We start from the raw sequence: 26,877 nt of genomic DNA, 5'->3' as shown, positions 1-26,877 counted from the left end.
ACATGACCGTACCGAAATCACACAGCCTGCACATGGCAGCAGCAAGAAGGGAACCCAGACACCCAACCCAGAGCTGTGCCCTTTCCACAGTGCTGCAGGATGGGCCCTTCCTTCCCATCATCTAGTGGAAAAGCTCACCTGGAACACTTTTCCCAGGGGCCAAGGTGGTCCTCAAAGGGCAGGGCACAAGCGACAAACTGCAGAAGTCACTCATCCATTAGAAGTCTTTTGGACTTGGCTCCACCCTATCCCACTTCAGCTTACACACCTTTGGTGATGGGGAGCTCACTACCTATGCAGGCTGCCTCAGTGTAACCCATCTGTTAAGTCATAACAATGACATCAAATACTATTCTTTTTTTTTTTTTTCAAGTACTATTCTTTAAGTGGACTAACTCAATCTCCGTGATGTCAAAGGCGGGTGTGATGTCATTTCACAGACTGGGAAACTGAGGCTGAGAGGTTAATGGACTCGTCTGAGCTCTTGCAACTAGAAAGCAGCAGAGCCAAGATTTGAATCCAGGCAGTCGGGCCGCAGAGGGCACACGCTTCACCCCGGTGTGGGTCTCCCATCACACCAACTGGGCTTCACAGCTGAGCCTGGAGCTAACAGATGAACTGCAGAAGACATCGGTACTCGTCTGAGCATGAGAGATGGGGAGAACACTTGCAACAGATGCTAAAGTGAGCATGTCAATGGAGCTGGAGGAAGGAAGGGGACACTGGGGCGTCAGGGCAGAATGAACAAGGAGGGAGACAGGAAAGAACGAGAATATGAGCTCATAAATTTTGCTGAATGAAATATACCTTTGCTCTTTTAATCCCAGAATCTGTTTTCTGGCACCCCAATGACCCCTTCTAGTACGAGGTCTTCTGTCCAGGCCACTGGGGGAGCCCACACCCCCGGGCATGACCAGGGCACCCTGTGAAGGGTGCTTGCAGGCCCAGGCAGGATCCACCTTCCCAGACATCCACACACAGACATGACCCAGACAGGAAGAGATGCCCAGCCACTAAGAAGCGGGTTCGGAAGGGTGCATGTTGTGCCATCAGCGGGAGGCCAGGGGCAAAGATGTCTGCAGCCGCCCCTCAGCCCAGTGCCGTGGGCCCATCTGCCCAGCGGCAGAGGGTGAGGAAGAGAACATGTCCGGGCTGGACATGGTCCCCAAGCACAGAGAAGACAGACGGGGCTCTGATTGCGTGCTCTGGACACACTCTGCACTGCGTCTATCTCCGTGCTTTTATTCAAGCTGTCCCTTCCACCCTGCATGCTCTTCCCGAGTCCCAAGTCCCATCCATCCTCGGAGACCAGTGCAAATGCCACCTTCTACGAGAGTATGTCCCGATACCACAAGTGAGAGCGACCTCTCCCTTTGCTTGTGTCTCTGCTGGAGCATTTCCAACCATCTGCCCCAAGTCCCTACTGCTTTGGGTCTAACTCTGTGTTAAGGGCCATCATGTTTCCTCCATGAAAACATCAGACCCCTGAGCCATGGGAGAGCATCAAGTCTGCTCTCCTCACTGCCCCCAGGGGCACATCTGAAGCCCCAGCCCCTGGCCCACACATACACCAAAAGGCAGGAGGGAAGGACCATTTGGAGCACCGGCCATATCCACGCTCAGGCCAGGAGCTGGGTACCGATGGGTAACAGCCCTTGCCCCGTTCTCTGGCCCCAAAGTTAGAGGCGAGGAAAACAGGATCAGAGAGGGAGCACCTCTGCTCAGTGTCACACAGCAAATGAACACTGAGTTGAGGTGCGAGGTCTGCCCAACCCTAACTCCATCCATTCACCTCTGGAGGGGATTCTAGTGGCACCTGCCCAAGGGAGCAGCTGATATCAAGTGCTCACTGTGCCCCCAGCTCTGTGCTAGGCTGCACACATGTCCCATCATCTCCAAAGGAGGATCAATGCCTTCTTTTTTACAGGTAATGCAACTGAGGTCTAGACATTGTCCAAGGCCACAGAGCTCCTGGGGGGTCCTGCTTCAAACTCGGGCCTCTCTACCTCCAGACCCCATGGACTCCATCCTGCTGCCTGCACATGGGGTCTCCTTGTTCCAATGACCCAGTCACATCACACATGAATTTGTTTTCTGACTCTCGGGCACGCATGTCCCTAGGTAAAGCAGCCTCCCAGGGGCGTCGGTGAAGCAGCAGGACAGGACACCAGGACACATAGGGCATGACACGGAGCAGGGGAAGGGGGGTGCCGGCGGTGCTGAGAGCTCATATGCAAAGGGCAGGCCCTTTAGCATGTGGCCACGGTGTGGCGGCGTGGCGTGGTGCAGAGCAGAGAGCCGTGACGGTGGCGGCAGGCGGGTGCTCTCGCTTACCCACGCATTTCCTATGCATGTTGAGGATAAAGCCCTCGGCACAGAGCACCGTGTGGCTGACACAGTAGAAGGATCCCAAGGTGTTCACACAGAACTGTCGCAGGCTACAATCATGAGTGCCCATCAGGCACTCGTCTTGGTCTAGTGACGGCCGCAGGAGGAAAAACAGAAGGGCCGTTAGAGGGATGTGGCCTGTCACGGAGCTTTCCATGACAGAAAGGGGAAACTGAGACCCAGATAGGGGCAAGGACCCGCCCAGGGCCTCCTAGAGCATTAGTCCTCCCCCTGGACTTTGGGCCCAAGTCTGAGATTGTACGGTCAAAAAGGCCTTCAGAGCCAGAACCCCAGTGAGGACAGGTTGCAAGGTGAGGCTCAGAAAGGCTAGGCAGCCTGCCCATGAGCACACAGCACTGTGGGGGGGTAGTAGGTAGAGGCTGTCTCCCAACCAGCTCTGGAGACTTTCCACCTCCACAGCAGCCAAGGGAGCCACACAACGGCAGGGGTTTGGAACTTAAGTGCCTAGTGGACAAAGCTGGTGACACATATAGGAAAAGGGGTTTGGGGACAAGGGGAGCTCATTGGGGCACTTTGGGCCCTGTGCTCTGTGTATGGGGAGACCAGGACTGTGAACCCCTTGTGGGCAGAAGTTTGACGAGAAACCATAAATCTGGTCATTAAAAAAAAAAAAATTATTGGGTTTTCATGGTTGTTAACTCTTATTTGATTATTTTAAACAGGGTGGAGCCCAGCAGGCTCTCCCCGCCAGGCGGGCTGCCCCCTTAGAATGCCATCTACAACATCTGGCCTTGACCCTGCAGCTTTTACTGCCAGGGGTCCTGCAGAGGCCGGGACAGGCACGGACACTGGCCTGAGGCCTGACAGGGACCAAAGGAGTCCTGACCCAGGAGAGATGCATTCCTCACGTCTTCAGGACCCTGAGGGATTGGGACGGAAACCCAGAAGCCACCTGAGATCTGCTCCCCACCACCTGGGAGAAAGGTCTGCCAGTCACTGCCAATGCTGTGCACCCTGGACCAGCCTCCTGCCCTCTCTGGGCACATGGATGGTTTTCATCGACATCAGAATAGTCTCAACACCAAAGGGCTAGTTGTGAGGTTTTAGCTTCTGACAGGGACATGGGCACTGGTGGACACCCACCAAAGTCACATCTCCTAAACTTGACCCTGAACTAAAGAAAGCATTTCCTGGACTATCTCCAAGCTCCCTGCTTGTACTGCCTCCAGACATGAAGAGGTGTCATCTCGAGATCTCTTGGGTTACTCTCAAGGTGTCATTCACTGTGGGGAGCACCCCAGCAGGTGCCAGTTCCAATGCCCCCGTTTCACACCAGGCGGTCCTTGTCTTCCAGAGTCCCACCGGTCCTGGTCCTAGCAGGACATGATTTTGGTCTCTCTTTGGCCCTTTGGTGAATGCAGAGTTACCAAGATCCACTGCCCCTTCTTTGGTTTCCATAACAGAACTGAGCACATGCCATCCAACTGGGGCTCCAACTCCCAGAGAGACAAGTAGGGGGGTGACAAGCATCACCTCTGAGTCCTGCATTACAACAATGGGTAGCACGTATTCCCCTCCTCTTTCTCCGCACATGGCTGGAAAAAGGACAAGGAGGTCACAATCCAACCTCGGCAAAGCAGACCAGGCTCACTGTCCAGTGACCTTGTCCAGAAACACAAACTCTCAGAACCCACCCAGTCCTACTGGGTGACGGTCTCTGGGGACTCTGTGTAATTCTCGGGATCTGTGCTGTTACCAGGCCTCCAGGTGACTCTGTGGCATGCTGAAGTTTGAGAAGCACTGCTCTAGAGAATGGCAGAACAAGGTGGAAGAGGCCTGAAGCCCTGGCCAGCCAGTGAGCACACCTGGACGGCAAGCACACACCTGTGCCTACACCTGGACGTCAGGTACACACCTGTGCATAACGTGGATGGCAGGCACGCACCTCTGCCTACACCTGGACGTCAGGTACACACCTGTGCATACACCTGGATGGTAGGTGCACACCTGTGCTTACACCTGGACAGCATGTGCATACCTATGCATACACCGGACATCGTGTGCACACCTGTGCCTACACCTGGACAGCAGGCACACACCTGTGCCTACACCTGGATGGCATGCACACACCTGGGCATGGTGACAGGAGAGATAAGAGCTATTTCAGCTTCTCCATCTGGGGCTCCCGTCAGAGCAGCCAGACCTATTCCCTTACTAAGTCAGAGAGCTTCACCTCCAAAACACCCTCATCTCATGCCGTTTGCCCCGTCCTCACTCTGGGGCCCCTGCCACAGGCCAGCTCAGGTGTGCATAGGAGAGCGGCCCTGGGTGTACTCACCTTCACAGGACACACCATCCGCCATGATGGCATAGCCAGGAAAGCAGGAGCACATGGCTGTGTCCCCAATGACGCTGCACACCTGCTTACAGGGCCCGTTGTCTGAGGAAAAACCAAACAGATCAGAGACCACCGGGCTTGTCACCTCCAGCTCAAGGAGGGCCTGGGAGCCAGGGAATCCCAACTCCGGTCCTCTCCACGAGGTCCCCTGGTAAACGGGTTCGTACGCCGGGTGGTACTGGGGACGATGTTTGGGATCTCCCATCACCACCGGCACTCAGATACCAAACCCCTCCCTGGCGTCATGATGCTGCCAGAGAGGAGGGGATGGAGAAGACAGGGAAGGAAGGAGAGAAAGGATGTGGAGATAGAAGGAACAAGAAGAGGGGAAGAGAGGAAGAACAAAGAGAACTTTCCACACAGTATCACAACAGTCTCCAAGACAGTTTTTCAAGCAAGGATTCTATTCTTTCCGTATTATAGGACCTGAGGCAAAAAGTCACTAACTGACTTGCTTAGGGTCACATCCTGGCCCGAGGCTCTACCCCTACCCACTCTCACCTCCTCAGCTTCACTCTCAACTCCGGACCTCAGACAGGCGAGACCAACCAAAGCCCCAAAGCAGAAACCCCCCTTTGGCAAGAGACCATCTTGCGCATGCCTGGCACTGGGGAGCTTGCCCCTTGCACGGCCCAGATCCACTCCATGGCCTAGGTTACCTTTGCAGGTGTTAGGTTGTGGCACTGGTAGCAGGATGGTGTTGGAGGCCAGCTGGGAGGAATCTGGTTTCGGTGCAGACTCCTCTGCGGCCTCTGGCTTTGGGGGGTCACCGTCTGTCAGGGGCAAGGGGGACAGGAAGGGGCAGCTCATGCCTTCAGCCTGGCCTCAGGCTCTTCTCACAACCAGGGCACCATACCAGGCATTGGACAGAGACTGCCTTGTTTAATCTTCTCCTAGTCATTTCACAGGAGAGGAAACTGAGGCTCAGAAAGCAACGTACCCCAGGCAAGATGGATCTCACAGCTATTTAAGGCAGAGGAGGAGAGGAAGGAGGGGAGTGAGTTTTTAGACTAAAAATGTGTCTATTCTTGGAGAGCCGACAGGCAGAAAGCTCCCCAGACCAGGGACTGAGGCAGGCTTTGAGGCTTCCTATTGAAGCCTGACCACCTCAGGCCCAGTACTGGGGACATAGCTTGAGTTGGGTTGCTGGGAGGCTCTGTGGTCTGGGTCCTGGCCCTGCACTGGGATCTAGGGTGGGGCGCTGGGGCCGCCCATGCAAATGGAGCGTCAGATGGAGCAGACAGTTTCAATCTGTCCAAGTGGCCTTACAAATCCCCTTACTAGGGGCCTCCAGTTCCCATGGGTTCCAATGTGTAGGGTGACAGGTGGGGAAGGAGCCTTATGCCCATCCCAGGAATACCACGTTCCATGGGCAAGGTCAGGCCCTGCCCCAGCCGTCTGGGCCCTTACCTGGGCGGCAGGTGCGGCCGTCATCCTGCAGTGAGAAGCCAGGAAAGCAGGCACAGTGGTAGGAACCCACGGTATTGATGCAGAGATGCTGGCACAGCTCCCCTGGGAGGAGCAGGCACTCATCCTGGTCATCGCCAGGCAGGCTGTTGGGCAGCTCAGTTTCTGTGCCCAGGGATAGGGCCTCCCGGCTCGCCAGCTCTGCTTCTGCAACCAGACTGGGGGTGAGTCCTCGTGATGGAACACAGGTTGGCCCTAGCAGGTGGCTGACACTATAGGCCCCTGGGAAATCAGTGTAGGTCCTCCTGAGGATCTTCTGTGTGCCCAGCTAAGATAGCGCAGATGGACAAAGCATGGATGCATGATGATGATGACAGATGGTGAAGGAGGGGTGAGTGAATGATGGATGGATGGATGGAAAAAGAAACAGACCTCTAGCAAGAAGAATAAACCCATCAGAGCCACATCCAAGTCTTTATTGCCTGCAGTATGACAGGACCAGGCCCATAACAGTCCCCAGAAAGCTTTGGCTGAAGTGTTGAACTGGATCCAGACCCTTGATCTCAGTGACATCTGGGAGGCCCACCCCTAGCAACAGAAAGGACCCAAACATGTGTTCTGTCAGATGGGGATCTGAACTCTCACTTGGGCCCTCCGCAGCCATGTCCCCTTGGGCAGTGCTTGGTCTCTCCTGTCCCCTCTGCAGTGGGGAGCAGGTGGGAGTGGCAGAGAAGGCTCCTGGGGCTGAGCTGCCTTGAAGGCTCTTCATATGCCAGTAGCAGAATAGGGAACAGAACCCACAGGCCTCCATGTCCCCAATAGGCACGGGCCTTTAGCCTTGCTCCCTGGCCCCAGGCAGCCAAGCCATCCAAGAAACCAACTGCCATGAGGTCACGTCTAAGAAACATGTTTCCTATTGAGCATGTTTACACTGTGCTCCGGGCCAATCAGCCCTGGCCCAGTGCATGCAGACAGGGCTGTGGCAGCTGGTGGTCCAGCCCAGAGATCAGGCACTACAGGTAGGCAGCAGACAGGTTTGGGCTCAGGACTCTGCCGAGCATGCCACAGGCTAGGCAACATTTCTAGGGTTCACACTCAGCCCGCCCTCACCAGCATGCTCTTCATACAATGCTCCTGGCAGAAGGGAAACTGAGGCTCAGAGGAGCAAAATGATTTGCCCAACGTCACCTGAGCAGGATGGGAACCCAGGTCAGTTTGACCCTACCATCTGTGTCTCCTGAGACCTAGGTTATCCACCAGTTCTCCACTGGACAAGAGGAACATGCACTTCTGACTCTGGACCCTGGCTGGCCCTTTCCCCACCCTGTTACTCTCAAGGCCAAACTTCCTCCCAAACTTGACCTTGAACCCAACCCTTCTGGGTACTAACCAGACCTTCACAGCCCCGTTCAACCAGGCCCCTACAGCCAACCCGGGCAAGTGGTATTTCCTAGGACTGGATGCGGATCTGTGTCCACGCTAGCCTGGTAAGGCTGCCCAGTCCCTCTTAGCAGAGTCCTTGTGGGTTCCCTGGGACATCCTCATCAGGCTCCTGCTGGCTCACAGGCACGAAGAAGGCTAACAGTCACAAGTCCTGTTGACATCCCTGGCTAGGGTGACAGAAGCTGGACATGGTGGCTATCAGAGGGACCATAGCACATGGAAGTCAGAGGAAAGAGGAGACCCCAGAGACACGGAAGGCTGGAAGGTCTGAGACGGCTCCGGCTCCAGGCTCTGCACTGTCACCCAAGCTCCTGTGCACACAGTCAATGGTAGTGTGGGGGCAGGCCCTGGGCAGGGGCACAGAGGAAGAGGACACAGGTCCATGGAGCCCTCAAAGGGTTCATGGTGGTGAAGGGGAGGCCATCAAACAAACCCATCATTCATCAGTCATTTGCTAGTGACTTAAAGGGCCAAGCGCTGAAGATTCAGGGAGAACGACAGTGCTATCCCGGAAGGGGCTGATCAGGTGGGTGGGGCACAGTTTCTGAATGCATTCTCTGTACTGGTTCTGTCCTGTACCCTGAAGACACGGGATGGCCTAGCTGACAAGGATAGAGGGCAGATGGATGAAGGTAAATGAATAAGTGAAAGGTTTCTGCTGGCTGGGTGGGTGAATACATGAGCAGACAGATAAAGGACGGATGGATGGATGGATGGACAGACAGATGGACGGGCAGAAGGGTAAGTGGCTGGGTGAGTGGACGGGTGGATGAATGGGTGGCTGGGTAGATACACGAACAGAAGGAAGGACGTGTGAATGGCCAGATGAGGGTACGGGAATAGACAGTGTAGCAGGATGAATGGGTGGAGAAATGAACCAGGGTAAGGAGGACGTGCCAGTGAGCAGGAAATAGGTAGAAGAGTGGCTGGAAGAGCACGAAATGGGTAGAAGAGTAAAAGAGGAAAATGTGTGGAGGTGCTGGTGGACATGGGAGGGCAGGGGAGTGAGGAGGGGAAGGGTGGCCGGAAGCTGGCGTTTTGGGGGGTGGAGCGGATGGTACGTACTTAGCTGGATGGGACCACCGTCTCAGAAGTAACAGGGCAGAGGCCACCATCGGAGGCCACAGAAGAACTCCAGCCAGAGCAGAGCCTGGACTTCAGCCACAGGTGACAATAGACCCCAGGGTCCCCCAGAAAACAAGAGGACACCCAGCCTTAGCTGGAAGCCCCAACGGCTATCTCTGCCCCTCACTCACCTCTCCGTGGAATGGCTTCGGGCTCTGGGGGCCGGCGTACCTCGGGCACAATGAGGGGGTCTTCCCCTTCACAGCAGGAGAGCATGACGTGGTTGCAGGGGTAGCCCAGGTTGGGGTTAGACTCACATGAGTGGCCCTCGGCCCGCACACGGAGTCCTAGGCCACAGCAGTCACAGCATTGCTGGAGAGAGACACGCATCACTGCCCACAGCCCACCGGCCCCTCAGAGCCCATCCGCCTTTCCCATGGACTGTAAGCCCGAGGGACTCCCTCAGGGTCCCCAGGAGGCAGCCTGGGGCCTCATGTGAACTCTCCAGAAGAAAGACCGCATTCCCCAGCCTCCCTAGAAGCGCAGTGTGGACCCCGGACTAAGTTCTAGCCAGAATGGTGGAAGGGGAGCACTGTCTGTCCTCAGGAGAAAGGCTCTTCTCAGCACCACAGTCAGGGCAGCGTTATTCACAGGAGGCAAGAGGCAGAAACAACCCAACAGCCGTCAGAGGAACATGTCACAGCTACGCAATGGATGGTTACCTAGCCTTGAAAGAGAAAGAGCGCCTAACACACGCTACAACATGGTGACCTTGAGGATGTGAAGCAGAGTGAAATAAATCGGATACAAAAAGAAGAAACAGAAAGAGAAAGCCCTGTGAGGACAGGACTAATCATGGGCTGTTTGTTTCTATATCCTTAATGCCGAACACGGCCCAGGACAGGCTGCTGTCTGACGAGTAGCTCCTGAGTGAGCTGGCCGCAGTGAGAGCTGAGGACGGCTTCTCTCCAGATGAAGAGGCTCCCCCAAACCTCCTATGGAGGAGTCCCACAGGGAGCCGAACCCCAGCCCGCAAGGGCCTCAGGCCCAGGCTACAGATGCACAGGTCGGGCTTGCCTTGTACAAGGAGATACCGCACGTGTCATTGTCCTCAGCCCCACAGGCCTCGCCCTCCTTGGCCCCCATGACGCCAGCCATGCAGCTCTTCTCCTTCAAGTAGGACACGCAGCAGTGCTTCTGGGCTGTCCTGCAACAGAGAGGTCCCTCAGCTCTGCCCAAGCACCGGACCCCATCCTCCTAGTGACCCTTCCAGGAGGAATGACCGGGCCCATTTCCCAGAGAATAAAATGAAGCTCAGAGAAGGCAGCCCCTGCCAGAGGTCCACAGCAAGCAAGGCCTGTGCTGGTGGCACTTCCCCCACCCCCACCAAAGAACGAGGGTTCTGTGTCTGAGGTCCATCAACAACACTCAGGCCTGGGGCCCAGGGGACTTCACGCTGTCTATCCCTGACCAGTGTGGGAAGGGTCAGCATTCCAGATCCCCACAGGGCTCAGAAGGATAGGCAGACTCAACCCCAGGAAGCACAGGGCAGCTCAGTCTGGAAGACAGCAGCCTCCAGGTCCCCCGGCCATGACGCCCCATATCTGTAGGGCTGCTCTGGGGAGCCAGCACACAAAGATGGGGGTTACTGGGAGGTGGAGTTTAGTCTCAATTGAGAAAGGGCATGTCCCAGTGGGAGCTATTCAGTGACAGAAATGCCTATCTATGAAGTAGTGAGCTTCCCATCACAAGAGGAATACAAGCAGAAGTCAGGGCCCCTAAGCTCCAAATTCTTTGATAAGGCACGCTCTAACTCCTAAGTCGTCCCCAAACTGGTAGGATGACAAAAGGGAAGGGAAAAGGACAAGGTTAGAATTTAAATGTCTCTAAAAGAGGCACAGAGGGCTAGACATTGGGAAAACAGGGGCTCTGACTCTGGCCATGCTCCCAGGGAGCAGTGCGGCTTTGGGTGAATCACATCACCTCTCTGGACCTTGTCCTTATTGAGAAAAATAAGTAGGCTGGGAAAGAAGTCCTCCCTAGGAAAAAGGGAGAGGTGAATGGCTGAACGAGACGTTTTCCACACTTAGTGCCAAAGGGGCAAAGGTACAAATTATTCCTTTGCAGAGAACATGAGAGTCAGTAAAAACAATCCACACAGACAGCAGAGGACAGTGAGGGGCCAGACTTCTGGAGACCCCAGGATAGCAGAGTGGGGGAAAAAAAGAGGGCTGAAGGCTCCTGGTTCAAAGCTGAGGAAGAAAATCTCATGGGGTCTGAGCAGTACACAGTGAGTGAGGCCCCTCCCCACTCCCAGGTGGTACCAGTCCTTGAACACGGGCTCCAAAGCATACCGTCTTAACCCCACTTGTCAGGCAGGCTACAAATGTGCGTGGCTGGTATATTCCTGCAGCCAGCCTTTAGGCTCTCTTTCCTGGGGTAAGCCTGGCCGGTGGGCTCACAGCAGCCACAACATGCACGTGGAGAAACGTGGAGACTGCGCTCCCCTTGTACTGCCAGGGCCCACAGGCCAAAGCAAGCTAGAATCTGGAAAAGGTAAACGGGCAGCTCTGCCTGTTCCGGGGTGCCCACCTTACCTGCAGGCATCACCCTCCGCGCCACTCTCGGGGATTTCCAGGCACTCGTCATTGTCGATGGCCCACTGCTGTCCAGCAGCACAGCACGTCTCGATCAGATCCTTTGTGGACACTGGAGTGGAGGGGCAACACAGGCAAGGTCACCACTCTAGAGGAGGCACCTGGTTCCAAGATGTTCAGAGACAGCTGGTGCTGTCTGGACCCCCATTCCCAGGGAAGGTAACTCGCTCTGTCCCCCACCCCCTAAGGCTGCTGTGCTTGGTGGCCACTGGTAGTTCCCAAGGACAATGGGCTTTGGAGAGCTGCCTGCGAGGTTAAGTACCCCCCACGGGGGAGGAGGTTGGCAGAGCTATGGCCAATCAGTGACTACTGACTACTACTGACAAAAACCCAGCCCTGCCTCAAAGGGGACAGTGCTGGGGGCCACTCACACTCCAGAGCTCCCAAAGGGATCTGGAGGGTATCAGCTAGCTCCTTCCCTGCCCCCTCCCCAGGCCGATTCTCCAAATGAATAACTACATGCACAAAACCCTCAAATCAGGCTCTGTTGGCTTTTTTTTTTTCTTTTTAAGATTTTATTTATTTACTTTTGAGAGAGAGAGAGAGAGGGCACACGAGCAGGAAGTATGGGCACAGGGAGAAGGAGAAGAAGACCCCCTGCTGAGTAGGGAGCCCAACACAGCTCGGTTCCAGGACCCCAGAATCATGATCTTCAGCTGAAGGCAGCCGCCTAAATGACTGAGCCACCCAGCCGCCACTCAGGATCTGCTTCTAAGGAACCTGACCTAAGACACCAAGATAGGATAAGACATAAGAAGAAATAGCAGCAGCGAGGGAAGATCAAAACTCATCTAGGAGGGCCGCCTGGTTGGCACAGTGGGCTGAGCATCCAACTCTTGATTTCAATCAGGTCATGATCTCAGGGTAGCAAGATCCAGCTGAGCAGGGAGTGTACTCAAGATTCTCTCTCTTCGGGACACCTGGGTGGCTCAGTGTGTTAAAGCCTCTGCCTTTGGCTCAGGTCATGGTCCCAGGGTCCTGGGATCGAGCCCCGCATCGGGCTCTCTGCTCAGCGGGGAGCCTGCTTCCTCCTCTCTCTCTCTCTCTGCCTACTTGTGATCTCTGTCTGTCAAATAAATAAATAAAATCTTAAAAAAAAAAAAAAAGGTTCTCTCTCTTCCTCCTTTTGCCCTCCCCCCACACTTACGCTTGCTCTCTCTCTAAAAAAAAAAAAAACAAACCTCATCTAGGGAAGTTAGTGGAGAAAATATTTGTGTAGCTAAGAGAGCAGGAGGAGGCAGGGGTAGGGAAATGTCTTAAAACTGAAAGGCACAGGGGCATCTGGGTGGCTCAGTCCTTAAGCATCTGCCTTCAGCTCGGGTCATGATCCCAGGGTCCTGGGATTGAGTCCTGCATCAGGCTCCTTGCTCAGTGAGAAGCCTGCTTCTCCCTCTCCCTCTGCCTGCTGCTCTGCCTACTTGTGGTCTCTCTATCTCTCTGTCAAATAAATAAATAAAATCTTTAAAAAAAAAAATGGGAAAATCAGAAAGCGTGCCACATGCCAGGCACAGGTAAGAACCCTCATGCCCGGGGGTAGAAGTGGTCCCTGGCGCGGCGGGTCTGGAAGGAGATAAGGCACCGCAGACACAATTAAGTACACATAAAATCCTGGACCCAGAGGTTCTACTCGTGGCTGTGCACTCCAGGGAAGTCCTCAGCCAGACCCAAAATGTGACCACTACAAGGATGCGAGATGTTGGTGTCATTTGTGGAAGTGGGTGTTCATCAGTGGAGGAGTAGCTGGATACAATTTGGGGATGTCCTCCATGGAGGACCCCACAGCTGTCAGGAATAACAGATTAAATGTACCCACAAAATATGGAGTGGTACAAAAAAAAGCACTGGGGTGGGGGGAAGGAAGAAACCAAGTGAGATCTGTTACACAAATGAAAAATACTGAGAACAAAATTAAAACACACATTTTGCACATTAATTAAAAACACACACACATGCAAATTAAACAGAGGGGAACAGTTGCCTCTGGTGGGGCAGAAGTCAGCAATGGGGAAAAGGGATAAAAGAGAATAAATACATAAATAAAACAAGGGAGAGTCTTAAAGAAACAATAATGTGTGAGGTGCCAGAAGATAAGTATAAATAATGCAACCATTTGCTTCTGAGGTCTAAAAATAAATGACATGCCAAGATAAAGCACATCTAAGCCAAAAGATACATTAAAAAGGTGCTCAACATCACTAATGATGAGGCAAATGCAAATTAAAACCATAATGAGATATCACCTACACCTGTCAGAATGGCCACTAATAAAAAAAACAAAAAACAAGAAACAACAAGTTTTGGTAAGGATGTGGCAAAAAGGAAACCCTTGGGTGTGCTGGTGGGAATGTAAACTGATACAGTCATTGTGGAAAATGGTATGCAGATTCCTCTAAAAATTAAAAATAGAAATACCCCATGATCCAGTAATCCCACTACTGGGTATTTACCCAAAGGAAACGAGACACTAATTTGAAAGATAACTGCACCCCTCTGTTGTTGCAACATTATTTATAACATCCAAGATATAGGGAAGCATCCAAAATGTACATCTGTGGATGAATGGATAAATAAGATGTGGTACAGATAGACAATGGAACATGACTCAGCCCTAAAAAAGAATGAGTTCTTGCCATCTGCAACAACATGGGTGGAGCTAGAGGGTATTATGCTAAATGGAATATGCCAGACAGAGGAAAACAAATACCATATGATTTCATTTACATGGGGAAAGTAATAAACAAAGCAAATACGCAAATAAAAAGAACTAAAGAAAGAAAACAGAATCTTAAATGCAGAGAGCAAACTGGTGGTTGCCAGAGGGGAGGTGGTGGGGGGATGGGTGAAATGATAAAGAGGATTACGAAATAGAAACACGTCCAGTTATGAAATAAATGGAGATGAAAAGTACAGCTTAGAGAATATAGTCAATAATGTTGTAATTAACATTATATGATGACTACATTCATTGTGATAAGCACTGAACAATGTACTGTATTGTTAAATTGATCTAGTACACCTGAAACTAATACATTGCATGCCATTATCCTTTTAAATTTTAAAATAAAATTTAAAATAAAAAATTTTAAACCAAAAAAGGTAAAGCTCATCTAGAATACCTATATCCGTGCTAGGGCAACAACAGGGGTGTAACGGAATAACTTTGAGCCTGAGCCCACATCTTAAGGCTACCATGGATAGCTATTTCCTTTCTCTGAAGTCTTAGTGTCCTCCTCTACTCCAAGGACCTTTAGCTGCAGAAGTGCTAAAGCCTAGAAAGAACTCTAAATATCCCTGAGCAGTACACGTCATCTAGCAAGGAACAAATGTGCCGGTGGATGTCAGCAGACTGCAAGGTTCCAGGAAAAGAGTGCTAGCTTAGTAAGAATCGCCAGCTTCATCTGCAGAGTGGGCATTTCAAGTTATTAAACTTTTCTAGGTTTCAAGGCCCTTCTGTAGAAGAGGGGAAATAAGTTTCAGTAACAACCTGAGATCTGTACCAGGAGGAATGAAAAGAATTATCTACCAGAAACAAATAGCAAATGTCACTCTCGGCGATGAAACACTAGACACCTGTCCCACCGAAGTCAGAAATGTAATAAAAATGCCTACAGACACAAATAAATACTGAGAGGGGATTGCTACACCAATGTGAGGGGATACAACCACCATCGCATAGAGTTTCCTTTTTGTTGTTGTTGTTTGTGGTGAGAACGTGCTAAGATCTAGTCGGTCTCACAGCAACTTTCAAGTACACAATACAGTATTGGTAACTAGTCACCGTCCTGTGCCATAGATCACCAGAATTTAGTCATCTTATAACTGGATGCAAGCTTGTACCCTTTGCCCAACATCTCTCCATCTTCCCAGAACTTCCCCCCAATTCCCTGGCAGCCCCCAAACAACTCCTGTTTCTTTGAGTTTGGCTCTTTTTTGATTCCACATGTAAGTGAGATCATACTGTGTGTGTCTTTCTCTGGCTGACTAAGTTCACTTAGCATAATACCTGTTAGATCCATCCATGTTCTTGAAAAATGGCAAGATCTCCCTTTTTATGGCTGAGTAATATTCCATTATGTATATACATATGTATGCATATATACATACACACACCTATATGTACATATACATACATACCTATGTGTACATATACATATATACATACATATACATATACATACACATAAGTCTATGTGTGTGTGTACACATATATATACACACTCATCATAACTGTCTCTTTTTTTCCTTGAATTATTGCATCTGCTAGTATCTCTAGGACAACACTAAACAGAGTATCCACAAATAAAAAAGAAAACTTAATACAATAAAAGTGTAAAGATGCAAGAGACATCATATCCAACCAGCCCCAGTTACTGTCATCACATCACTCATTTTTAAGACTCCTCATAGCATTTGTCACTGTGTGAAATCTTGATTATTTATGAAATTACTTCTTAACCCACTTCTTTCTCTACAAAGACACTAGAATCTCTGTGGCCACTAAAAGTGATGCCACTATTCCATGCTTAATCCTTTCTCATTACACTCTGGGCATGTGGGAGTCATGCCTCACTTGAATACTTCTGTGGATGGGGAGCTCACGCTACCTCAGCAGTTTGTCCTTTCTCTGCATAGTTCACGTCTTTCTTGTACTGGACTGAACTCTTACTCCATAAGTCTTCTCCAAGACTGCCTTATTGAGTGAGATCAGGAGATTGCAGTGGATCCCTGGGTCTTAGCCAAGTGACTTGAGATAGGTGCCCTACTGAAATAACTGTAAGAGCAGAAATGAAGTACAGGCTAGTGCCAGCCTTGGGTCCAAGCACTTTCATCCTTACAGTTATGATGAGTGAGTACTCTTGTCTCCCCACTTCACAGATAAGGTGGTGAGTCAGAAGTCCCAAACCTCAGTTTCCCCTCTCCAGGCCTCAGCTTTCCCACATCCATGGCATGGATGACTTGATATAGCTGATCCTGAAGGCCCTGTCTGAGAATCTGACCAGCATCAGCCTGAGAGCGGGTTCTGCTTCCCTGTGGATTGAATGGTGTTCTCTTCCTGCCCCCTCCTTGATCAGAAGCCAGGTTTCAGCCTGCGTTTGGCAGACATCCCACCATTCTCCACTGGCCTTTCCCACCCTGGCTTCCCTCTGTTTCAGACAAAGGAACTCAAGAGGCCATGAACCCATATGCTGGGAGGGCCACCCACTTGGAACAGGAGGGACCAAGCCTGGCGCTGCTTGGTACTGTCCAAGATGTGGAAGGCAGGGCCAGGCAAAGCTGCATAAGATGTGTACCCCCGTCTCCTCATCCAGAAGACACACCCTCCTTCCCCATCCCAGTGCTGGAAGACTCAGCCCAAAGGCCCTCTCTTCCAGGTCTCCTTCCTTGATCAGCCCCTCTGAGGTCCCCAGCCTCTGTCTTTCTCTCTAGTTCTTTTTAAGTTCCCAAGCACCACCATTCAGATGTCCAGTCCCAGGATTCTTCCCTTCTCCATCTCCACCCTGGCCCTGGCTGATCTCATCCAGCGCCAAGCTCCAAGTACCTGCTCTACCTCGCACCCCCCCCCCATACACACATTTGTCTCAGCTGTAGTTTCGTGTACACACACCACAGCTGGCTAAGGAACCACCAACAGTGCTCCCTAGTGCTCTCACTGCCAGAACTATTCAGCAACTGATTTCCCTCAAACCACCTCTTCCCAAGGTCTCCCCTGCATCAGTGAAGGGCCCCTGGCAACCTCAGAACCCTCCTGCACCCATTCCCCATTTCCCATCTCCCTCCGTCACTCAGCAGGCCATCTCCAAAGTGCATCCCAGTCCACCCACCGGGCCCTTCACTCCACCACCACCTCTTGGTCCAACATGGTCCCTGTTCCTTCAGGTGTCCTCTTCCAGGCCCTTGTCCAGAGGGCACCAGAATGAGTTCACACATAATAAATCAGACTGTGTCTCTCCTTGGCCTATAGGCCCCCAAGAGTTCCCCTTTCTTTACAAAGACCTGTTGACTGCTCCACTTCATCTCCTTTCTCTGATCCTCTTTCCCACACATTCTCTCCACTCCTTGAACTCCCTGGGCTCAATCCTGCCCCAGATCCTTTCCGTGGACTCTGCTTTCTGCCTGGAATCCTCTGCCTTTTTCCTGTGCCCTTTCCCACCAGCACTGTCAACATGGCTAGCCCTTCTCCTTCAGGGTTCTCACCTCCTCAGAGAGAAGCTCTCTGACTTCTGGATCTAAACTCACCTCTATGCCAACCCTCATCACACACCCTACTTCCCCGGCCTTCCCTGGTCCCAATCGGCTCAGGGAACCTGTGGTCCACAAACCCCTACCGGAAGGCCACTGCCCTCCAGGACGAAGCACCCCTCCCTGGTTGGACAGTCACAGCCCAGAGTCACGTCCAGTTCTGACCCTCAATCCTAGCCCTATATGCTTCTCTTTGCCACTCTGTCTCTGCACGCTGGTCCAGGTGGGCAACGCCTATCTCTGCGTTGTCCCACTCACCATCCCTAACCAGCCAATCCACGTGGGACTCCCTGCCTCTCCATCTGCAGGGCTCCCACTGGTACTCACCTCCAAACTGGGGGGACCAAAAGCCCCCACTTCTGGCTTCATTCACACCAGCACTTGATACAGGCTTCCACTGTGATGTCCCTGCTGTCAGGTGACATGCTTGTCTTAACCACCAGACTCAGAAGGTCTCAGGAATCAAGAATGGATCTGAGTCCTCTTAAGGCTCCCAAGGCCTGGGGCTGAATCAAGCAGCCCAGGCCCTCGGTGTAGACGATCTCACGAAAAGCTTACATCAACAACATGATGTTGGATGATTATTTTGATTTTCCAGATGTGTAAATAGAGTTTAAGATACACAGCCCAGTGCACAGACTTAGAAAATGCGGGAAAAGAATGAAAGTGTGGCCCACCCACCTGGCCCAGACCGCCTCTCCAGCAAGGGGGCCAGAGGGGAGCACGGGCTAAGGGGACACAGACATGTCACTCACCCTCTGAGCCTCCATTTCCTTGCTTGTAAAATGGGCAAATGACCTCTCTCTGCCACGCTTCACAAAGTGGGGCAGTGAGACTCTTCAGTGCCTGGCCAACAACAGGCGCTTGGGAACCAGTACCTCCCTGGCCCTGGCACACATGTGTTTGTGGAATGCTCACCAGTGAATTAGTCAAGGAACAAAGGAACTGACCGGTAAATGGATGGACAATAACCCCCTGAGCGCAGGAAGCTGGTGGGGCTCTCGGCAATCCCTTCCCCGGCCTTTTCTGCTTGCCTCTGGGTTTCCGCGGACTCCCCCATTTCTGGCCACTTTGCCACCTGGCCTGAGCCCTGGGCCAGAGGGCGTGCAGTGTCCCTCGCCTGCTGATTATTTGCGAGTGAGGGCTGAAGGGGAGGGGCCTCTCCCGCTGTGACAGCTGCAGCCGTGACCCTCTCTCTGGCCTCCAGTGACATGGGACGGCCCCCATCACTCTGGCTTCCGAAGGCTCTGCCAGCCGTCTGCCTCACAGACTCTGGCAGGAAGCCGCCTCCGACATCCCTGAGCAACAGAGGGAGAACAGACCCACTCTGGGAAACCATTAACTTCGTCTGGGAAGGTGGACAATACCCAGAGCCAATGACACTGTGATCTCATTTTCAGGTACACGCCCAGGAGAAACAGGTGTCCGTGGTCTCCACCTGGACCCCCACAAACATAAGCCCCAAACTGCAGAAAACTCAAGGACGCCTCAACAAGAGAAAGGGTGGAATTGGGCCCTGGCAGGACCACATGATGTGCACAAATTCATTACAACCATACACAACAACACAGATGAATCACAGACAGGATCTTGGGCAGGGGGAGAAGCAAGTCACAGAAGAAGACCACAGACTGCCTTTTAGAAGAAGTTCAAAAATGGGGAAAAGCAAAACAACTGTACAGCTCTAAAGAAAAGGAAGGAGCTCATGTGCATGGAAGTCAGGATGGTCAGAATGATGGAGCAGATGGGCAGGGCAGTCGGGCCACAGCCTCTGTCCCCACAGCTGGTACCTCCAACAGCGGCCCGCTTTAAACGCTCCTTAGTAGCAAAGAGGTTACCAGAGGCTGGAGGAGGACGGATGGGAAGTCAGCTTGGATGGGCACAGGATTTCAGTTCAGGAAGATGAAAAAGTTCTGGAATGGGGCACCTGGGTGGCTCAGTCAGTTAAGCATCTACCTTTGGCTCAGGTCATGACCCCAGGGTCTTATGATCAAGCCCGGCATTGCATCAGTCTCCCTGCTCGGGGCAGGGGGAGGGGAGATCTGCTTCTCCCTCTCCCGCTGCTGCTCCCCCTGCTTGTGCTCTCTTCATCAAATAGATAAATAAAAGCTCAAAAATTAAGTTCTGGAGATGGATTAATATACTTGCACAATGTGAACATATCTCACTGACTTACAACTAGTTAACGTGGCCAATATCATGTTATGTGTATATCACTGCAATTTAAAAAACTAATAATAATGCATTGCATTGTAAAAAAAAAAAAAAAAAAAAAAAAAAAGTGACCCAGCACTTCTCCATCCAGAAATCTAATCTCGCCCACAGACATAAACAAGTTGGACAGTAATGTTTGCTACCCCTGAATTTGTGAGAGCAAAGGTGAGGAACAACCAAAATCTCATCAACAGGGCAGTGATTAAATAATTTGATGTATTTCTGTCCACTCTTATGTAGATGTTAAAAAGAATTAGGTAGATCTTCCTGCACTTATATGGTCTGATTTCTGAATGTACTATGAAGAATTGAGAACAGGGGCGCCTGGGTGGCTCAGGTCATGATCCCAGGGTCCTGGGATCCAGCCCCACGGCGGGTTCCCAAGCAGGGAGCCTGCTTCTCCCTCTGCCTGCCACTCCCCCTGCTTGTGCTCGCTCTTTTGCTCCCTCTCTGACTAAATAAATAAATAAATAAAATATTTTTTTAAAAAAAGTTATCCCTTTTCATTTTAAAGGGATACACGGACATACATGGACTATTTCTGGAAGGACAGCCAAGACCCTGGTAACAGTGGTTGGCTCAGGGCAGGACCTGACCGTGGGAGGGAGGAAGCCCACTAACATTTCACTGTTCGCCCCTTTTGTATTTTTTATGCGTTTCTTATCGTATGCAGGTATTGCCCATTCAAGACACATTCTGTTATAAAAAGATTCTGAGATTCTAGAGATTGTAGTCACCTTTGATCACAGAACAATGGGTGCCCTAAACAATCCAGCTCAGAGGTCACGACCCCTTCGGACAGTCCCCTCTCCCTGGACATCAAAGTCCTAAAGAATGTTGGCTTTGGAAATGCTGCGGAAAAACCTGGGCACCTGGCAGGAGGGTGATGAGTGGGTCATCTCCGCCAGCGCCCTGTTTGGTCAGGATGTTTGAGAGGCCTGAGCAAACAGCCCAGAGCTGCAGCTCTCTGCTCCCAGCAGCCTGGCGTTCTTGGGGGCGGGGAGTGGGTACCTGCAGGCCCTGGGAGCACCTGGAGTCCTCTTACAGGGACTGTAAAGTGGACAAACAAGAAGAGTTCCCGAGCTTCATCTTCCTGAGCCAGGATCACAGGCACAATAGTGACAACCAACCTGGGCTGAGCCCACCCACCACGGCCCCCCAACTCAGCCCCTTCAAGATGCCTTTCTCCTCCCAACCCCAACCGGAAAGGGCAGCCCCCAGTCTCCGTTGCTCTTTCCAGCACCTCCCATCACCTGGTTTCCTTGTGGAGTGGTGTCTACTCCCTGCCCACCACTGCCCAATGGCAGTGGCGCTGGGCTGCTCTTGTTGACGGGCTGGAGGCTGGGTCTCTGCCCTGGCCGAGCCCCCTGGGGACCCCAGCTTGCAGCCACTTCATCTCCCCTCCAGTTCCAGAAAGAGGGTCCCACATGCATCCCCATTTTACAGATGAGCAGGCAGCCACCCAGAGAGGAGGCCCCACTTGCCCCAGACCACAAGCCCAGCCAGGGGCAGCCGCACACTCCAGAGGACAAGCCCCTGAGCAGCGCACTGAAGCAAGCAAAGGAGAGGGTGAGGAGGAGGGAGGCAGGGGGGAGTTCAAGTTCCTCTGCAGCAGCTACTCCAGGGGAAGCAGGGCCCCCCCACTCTTAGGGCTCCTTTCCCATCCTCACCATGGGCACAAAAGCCCCTGCTTCCTGACAAAGCCAACAAGGCTGTGGCGGGAAAGATGGCTTTTGTAACACCTGGTGCTGGGTGAGCTGAATATGCATTTGAAAAAAAGACTGAATTTTGATTCCTATCCACACTGCCTAAAGAAACAGATCTAAATACGATCGAATGTGAAAGGTGAAACACATTAAAAGAGGAAAATAACTTCATGAATCTGGAGTAGACAAAAATTTCTGTAAAAGGACACAAAATACATAAAATTAAAGATCAAGAAATTACATTTCATTAAAATTAGGGATTTCTGTGCTCCTCACAAGAGAGCATTTGCAATGTACTCATCACATATCATCATTAAGAAAGTGGAAAGATGGGGTGCCTGGGTGGCTCTGTTGGTTAGGCTTCGGCTCTCGGTTTCAGCTCAGGTCATGATCTCAGGGTCGTGCGTTCGAGCTCTGAGTGGGCCTCTGTGCTCAGAGCAGTCTGCTTAAAGACTCTTTTCCCCTTCTTCCCCTGCCCCCCATTCCAACTTGCACGTGTTTTTTCTCTTTCTCTCTCTCTCTCTAAAATAAAGTTTGCCTGGGTGGCTCAGTTGGTTAAGCATCTGCCTCCGGGCTCAGGTCATGATCCCAGGGTCTTGGTATCGAAGTCCACATCAGGCTCCTTGATCAGTAGGGCATCGGCTTCTCTCTCCACCCTTTCCCCTGCTCACACTCTCTCTCTCACTGTCTCTCTCTCAAAAAAGAAATCTTTAAAAAAAATAAAAAATAAAATGTTTTAAAATGGGAAGAAAAGTTACACAATAAAACAAGATAATGTGTGATCCAACAAAAGACACACAGAATACATAAAGAACTCCTAGAACCAGTTAGACAAAGAAAGGCAATTTAAAAATGAGCAAATGACAATGGAATGTCCAACAATAATACAAAAAATGTGCTCAACATCCTAAGTTAAGAGAAAATGCAAATTAAAATCAGAACAAGACACCACTACCTATCCACCAGATTGGCTAAAATGAAAAGGAACAACCACATCCAGTTGGCAAAGATGCGGGGCAACTGGAACACTCACTCACTGCTGTGGGGATGCAAACTGGTGGTATACTTTGGAAAAATGGCCATGTCACGTTCCACTCCCATGTATATACCCAACATGAATGCCTACATCATCCAAAAGACTCCATTAAGAACGTTCACAACAACTGTCCTCATCACAGCCAAAAACTGAAAATAGCCCAAGTGTCCTCTCATGCTAGAATAGATTAATAAACCATGATTTATTCTGACAATGGAATAATACAGAGCAGTCTTTTTAAATGAACCACTGCAACAACTGTAGGCAACAACATGGGTGTCAAACATATTATCTTGAGCTAAAGAAGTTAAATGCAAAATACCACATGGCTCCCATTTTACAACAAACAAACAAAAAACAAAACAAAACAAAAAAGCCCTCAAGCATAGGCAAGAAGGTGGAAAAAGTCAGCATCGTGGTTTCCATGAGGGAGGGAGAGCAGAAATGGCTAAGAAGGGACCCCAGGAAAACTCTGGAATGCTTGAAGGGTTTTAGATCTTGATCTCAGTGGAGCTGCCTAGGCGTCTTCATATGTGAAAATCCACTGAGCTGTTCTATTAAGATCCATGTGATTCATATCAATTACACTCCATAAAGAGTATAATAAATAAAAATACAAAAATAAGAAGTTGTCAGGGGAGTACTGTTAGACTAATCAAGATTTAAATGACATCTACAGCATACGTCAGCACAAGGTTTTAGAGAGAAGAAAACTCAGGCGATGTAACAACACAGATAAGCTAGATAACATCTAACCGGCCTTGATTAGAGGGGACTTGACAAAAGGAGCTCTGCAATGCACTCTAGGGGCAGGTGGGGAAATAAATAGGACTATGGTCTGAGAATCAGATGGCATTAGGGATTACTAACTGTATTAAGTGCAGGTTCCCAGTATGTACTAATATGAGAGAAGGCCTTTATTTTTTAGAGTTGTACCATATATATAGTGTCACGATTGAAAGGTCTCCATCACACACACACGCGTGTGCACGCACACTCACACCGCATCTCGAATGAGAAAGAAGAGCAAGACCTGAACAGTCATGGGCCTGAAACTTCTTCCCTGAGCCCCTGCCCCTTACAGCAGCCCCACCAAGGGTCCATCCCGGCTGCCCGGAGTGTGCTGGGTTCCGGTGGAATCCTGGGGTGTGGGGGTGTTGTGGTTGGTGGAGCCACAGGTATGGGGACTCTCTGGTGGGCTTAGTCGACACAGAGGGGCTATGAGGCCCCATGCACGTGGCTGCAGCATCATCTTTGGGAAGCTCTGGGGGGATGGTAGGTGAGCAGCAGGATGACCCGTGCAAAGGAGGGCCCTACCGTCCCCAGTTTCCCAGGGAGCCAGGGGTAGGATGGGGGGTGTACCTGTCCTCTGCATTTTAACTAGACTTTTCCGCTTAGAATTTTCCAGCTGATGACGAGTTGACTCCATGGAAAAAAGGAGAAAAGTAGAACAGGCTGCCCTGATCAAGAACAGCACAAAAACTCTTGACAAGCTCAGTTCTGTTCAGAGAGAGTGTGTGGAACTGGCCTCACTTTTAGAGGAAACCACCCTAGGGAGAGTCACCAGACACACAGAAACCGGACGCAAACTCTGAAAAACTGAACGGGACCATCCCCCTGTCTGAGATAATAACCTTCCCAGAAAAAGGACAGGACAAAGATCCAAACGCTGGAACCCAAGAGTGGACAGCTCACATTCTAAGAATGAACCAGCCCTGAAGATCACTCCAGAGTTAGATCATGGCCTACAGCTTTCTAAAACAGGGCCCGTGACCAAGAGCGGATGCCCATGAGGGCCCCTCACCCACAGGTGACCTTCATCTAAAAGGAGGGTTGTCCCTCCCTCCACTCAGGCTCACCCCAGGCTACTGGCCACGTCCACCGCCAGCTGAAGCTCACGATGGCACCCAATCCCTGAGCAAGATTCCTCCCTCCCTGTGCTCTGGGAGCGGGCCTCTCCCAGCCCCCAAGCCCAGTGCAGTCTTCCAGTATCACTCAAATCTCAAACCAAAGGCACCGACTATCAGAACTTCATCAAGACACTTTGGGACATGCTCTGTTCTGCCTCAAAAGAACTGTGAATTGTATCTCCCTCATTATGAGTTGAAGAAACTTGCTACCACCTACAAGACTGTACTTTTTGCTCAAAAAGAGGTTTGATGGAATTCTGGTTCTCAGGAAAACATTTTGTTTTATACATGATTCTTATCAGTGACTTCATTCTACTTCCCTGGTCTTTCTGGATAGTTCAATTTAATTACCAGTAATTATCGTACATATGTAGTTTAGTAAGAGAAGATGTTTAACTATAAGGCAGTTTTAGTTTCCCCAGGCCAGTTTTTTTCTATAAGAGAAATGTAAACATTTATTTTTCACCTTAATAAAGAGGGATTGGTTAAAGAATTACAGAAATTAGGGGCGCCTGGGTGGCTCAGTGGGTTAAGCCACGCCTTCGGCTCAGGTCATGATCTCAGGGTCATGGGATTGAGTCCCGCATCGGGCTCTCTGCCCAGCAGGGAGCCTGCTTCCCTCTCTCTCTCTCTCTCTCTCTGCCTGCCTCTCCATCTACTTGTGATCTCTCTCTGTCAAATAAATAAATAAATAAATAATAAAAAAGAATTATAGGAATTAAAACATCACATAAAAATTGGATTTTTTTTTCCTCCTCCTCTTTGAGGCAAACAGAAACAGGGCACCAGCAAGGTTTTCTGCAAAGCCCCAGGTGGTGACGCTGACACAGAGGTCCAGCCTAGGGAAGAGACAGGGAGTACCCAGGGATGGGTCACCAGACGAGGGGGAGGGGCCAGGAATCTGGGACCACAGGCTCTCAGTTTTCCCAAGGGGGATACCACAGGACCAGGCTGGGGTCCTTCCAAAGCCAAATTCCCAGTGACTTCACCGAGCAACTTTGCATTTCTCTTAAGTGACGTGGGACTGCAGCCCCATCAGATCCCAACCCCACATAGACCTTTACCACATTTCTCCCCAACCCCCAAGTAGCTTGGTCCTTGGTCCCCTGCAGCCTGCACCATAACTCAATATTCAGTGGGCAATGAGCACATCCCGGGGGCCCAGGAGAGGTGGGCTGACACCGCCATTCTGTACCAGCCAGAAAACCCCACCAGAACCCTGCTGTCCTTCCACTGGGAGAGCAATCTCATGCAAGTCCCTTGGCCCATCTGGTCCCACATCCAGGCTTTAGGGGTCATGTGATGACAAACAGGGAATCATGAGGCCTTCCTTGGGCACCTCCCCACCCACCCACCTACTGCCCACCTGCTGCCCACCTGCTGAGCAGGGCAAACTCAATGGGGGAAGAAACAGAAACCCAGCAGACCTCTAATCAGGTTTCCACCTCTGGCCCAGACTTCTGTCTGGCATGCCAGATGCTCATGGTCACTGTCAAGGCTGTGTCTCTACCTGAGTATCAGCCTCCGGCTCCAAACTCTCCAGAAAAAGACCATGAGTAGCCCTGGCCCACAGACTTGGGGTCACCCCCTCAGGAAGCACAGCCCCAAACGAAACCTGGGAGGTGAGGCATCCTGGAGAGATCCTAATCCCTCCCCAGCCACAGTCTACATGGCCATCATCCACAAAACCTGCTCCTGTCCCCATCTGTCCCACACCTGCGTCCCACTGCTCTCTGCTGGCAGAAGCTGAGCGGAAGGGGCAGCAGCACAGATCCCCAGGCAGGCGTGGCCACCTCGACCAAAGTCCACAGCACCGTGAACCCCAGCTCTTGCCAGGCTCCTCTCCAGGCCCAGGAGCGACACCTTCCATGGCTGCCAGCACAAGCGCCACACCAGTCTCTGCGGGTCCCCAGCCCCACCCACACCTGTGCTTGTGGCCTCTTCACGACACACTCTTCAGTCACCCTTTGCAAGGACCATCTGTTCCCAGTGCTTTGACTCCACTGGGCAGGGAGGTCTGGGAAAAAAGCACACTGGGCTGGAGGTCAGGGCTGGGGGCCCATGTTCTGAGCTCACGGGGGTTTTGGCCAGCCCCTCACTCACCTCTGGGCTTCCGGGTCCCAGCTGGGTAATTAGGGGTGGTAAGGAGTAGGGAGACTGAACTGTGGCAGAAACTGGCACTCCCTGCCTCCTTTACTGGTACTTCAGTGTATCTGAATGAGCTGCCAACATTTACAAATTGGGAGATTTCATAGAAAATTCCAGATCCCTGGCTTCTTTTAGAAAACCCGGTTATAGGCCACACTGGGCCTCCCTGCCCCAGGGCACCAATCAGAGCTGGGGAGCAGCTGCCCCCACATTCCAGGCGCCTTCCTGGTCCCACGGTCTGCACAGCCCCTGTGTGGCCCCGTCAGTCGGCGGCTCCTATCCTCCAGCTACCCCGCTGCCAGCG

General features: G+C 51.5%; 1 protein-coding gene across 8 annotated transcripts in view; it reads right to left on the bottom strand.

The window, feature by feature from the left end:
- FBLN2 (fibulin 2) overlaps positions 1 to 26,877 on the bottom strand; it is an 83,905-nt gene that overhangs the window by 16,858 nt on the left and 40,170 nt on the right. For 5 of the 8 annotated variants that reach the window (XM_082729248.1, XM_082729255.1, XM_082729249.1 and 2 more), the window contains 7 exons: positions 11,260 to 11,371; positions 9,740 to 9,869; positions 8,854 to 9,034; positions 6,158 to 6,361; positions 5,407 to 5,520; positions 4,688 to 4,789; positions 2,335 to 2,475 (listed from right to left, as the gene is read on the bottom strand). In XM_082729248.1, coding sequence (XP_082585374.1) covers positions 2,335 to 2,475; positions 4,688 to 4,789; positions 5,407 to 5,520; positions 6,158 to 6,361; positions 8,854 to 9,034; positions 9,740 to 9,869; positions 11,260 to 11,371 — 984 coding nt within the window. The remainder of the gene's footprint in view (positions 1 to 2,334; positions 2,476 to 4,687; positions 4,790 to 5,406; positions 5,521 to 6,157; positions 6,362 to 8,853; positions 9,035 to 9,739; positions 9,870 to 11,259; positions 11,372 to 26,877) is intronic. The other 3 variants (XM_082729252.1, XM_082729253.1, XM_082729254.1) reach the window with 1 other exon arrangement.

The sequence above is a fragment of the Mustela nivalis genome (genome assembly GCF_964662115.1).
Source record: "Mustela nivalis genome assembly, chromosome: 1".
Lineage (NCBI taxonomy): Eukaryota > Metazoa > Chordata > Mammalia > Carnivora > Mustelidae > Mustela > Mustela nivalis.
This window is presented reverse-complemented; position numbering and strand designations above follow the sequence as displayed.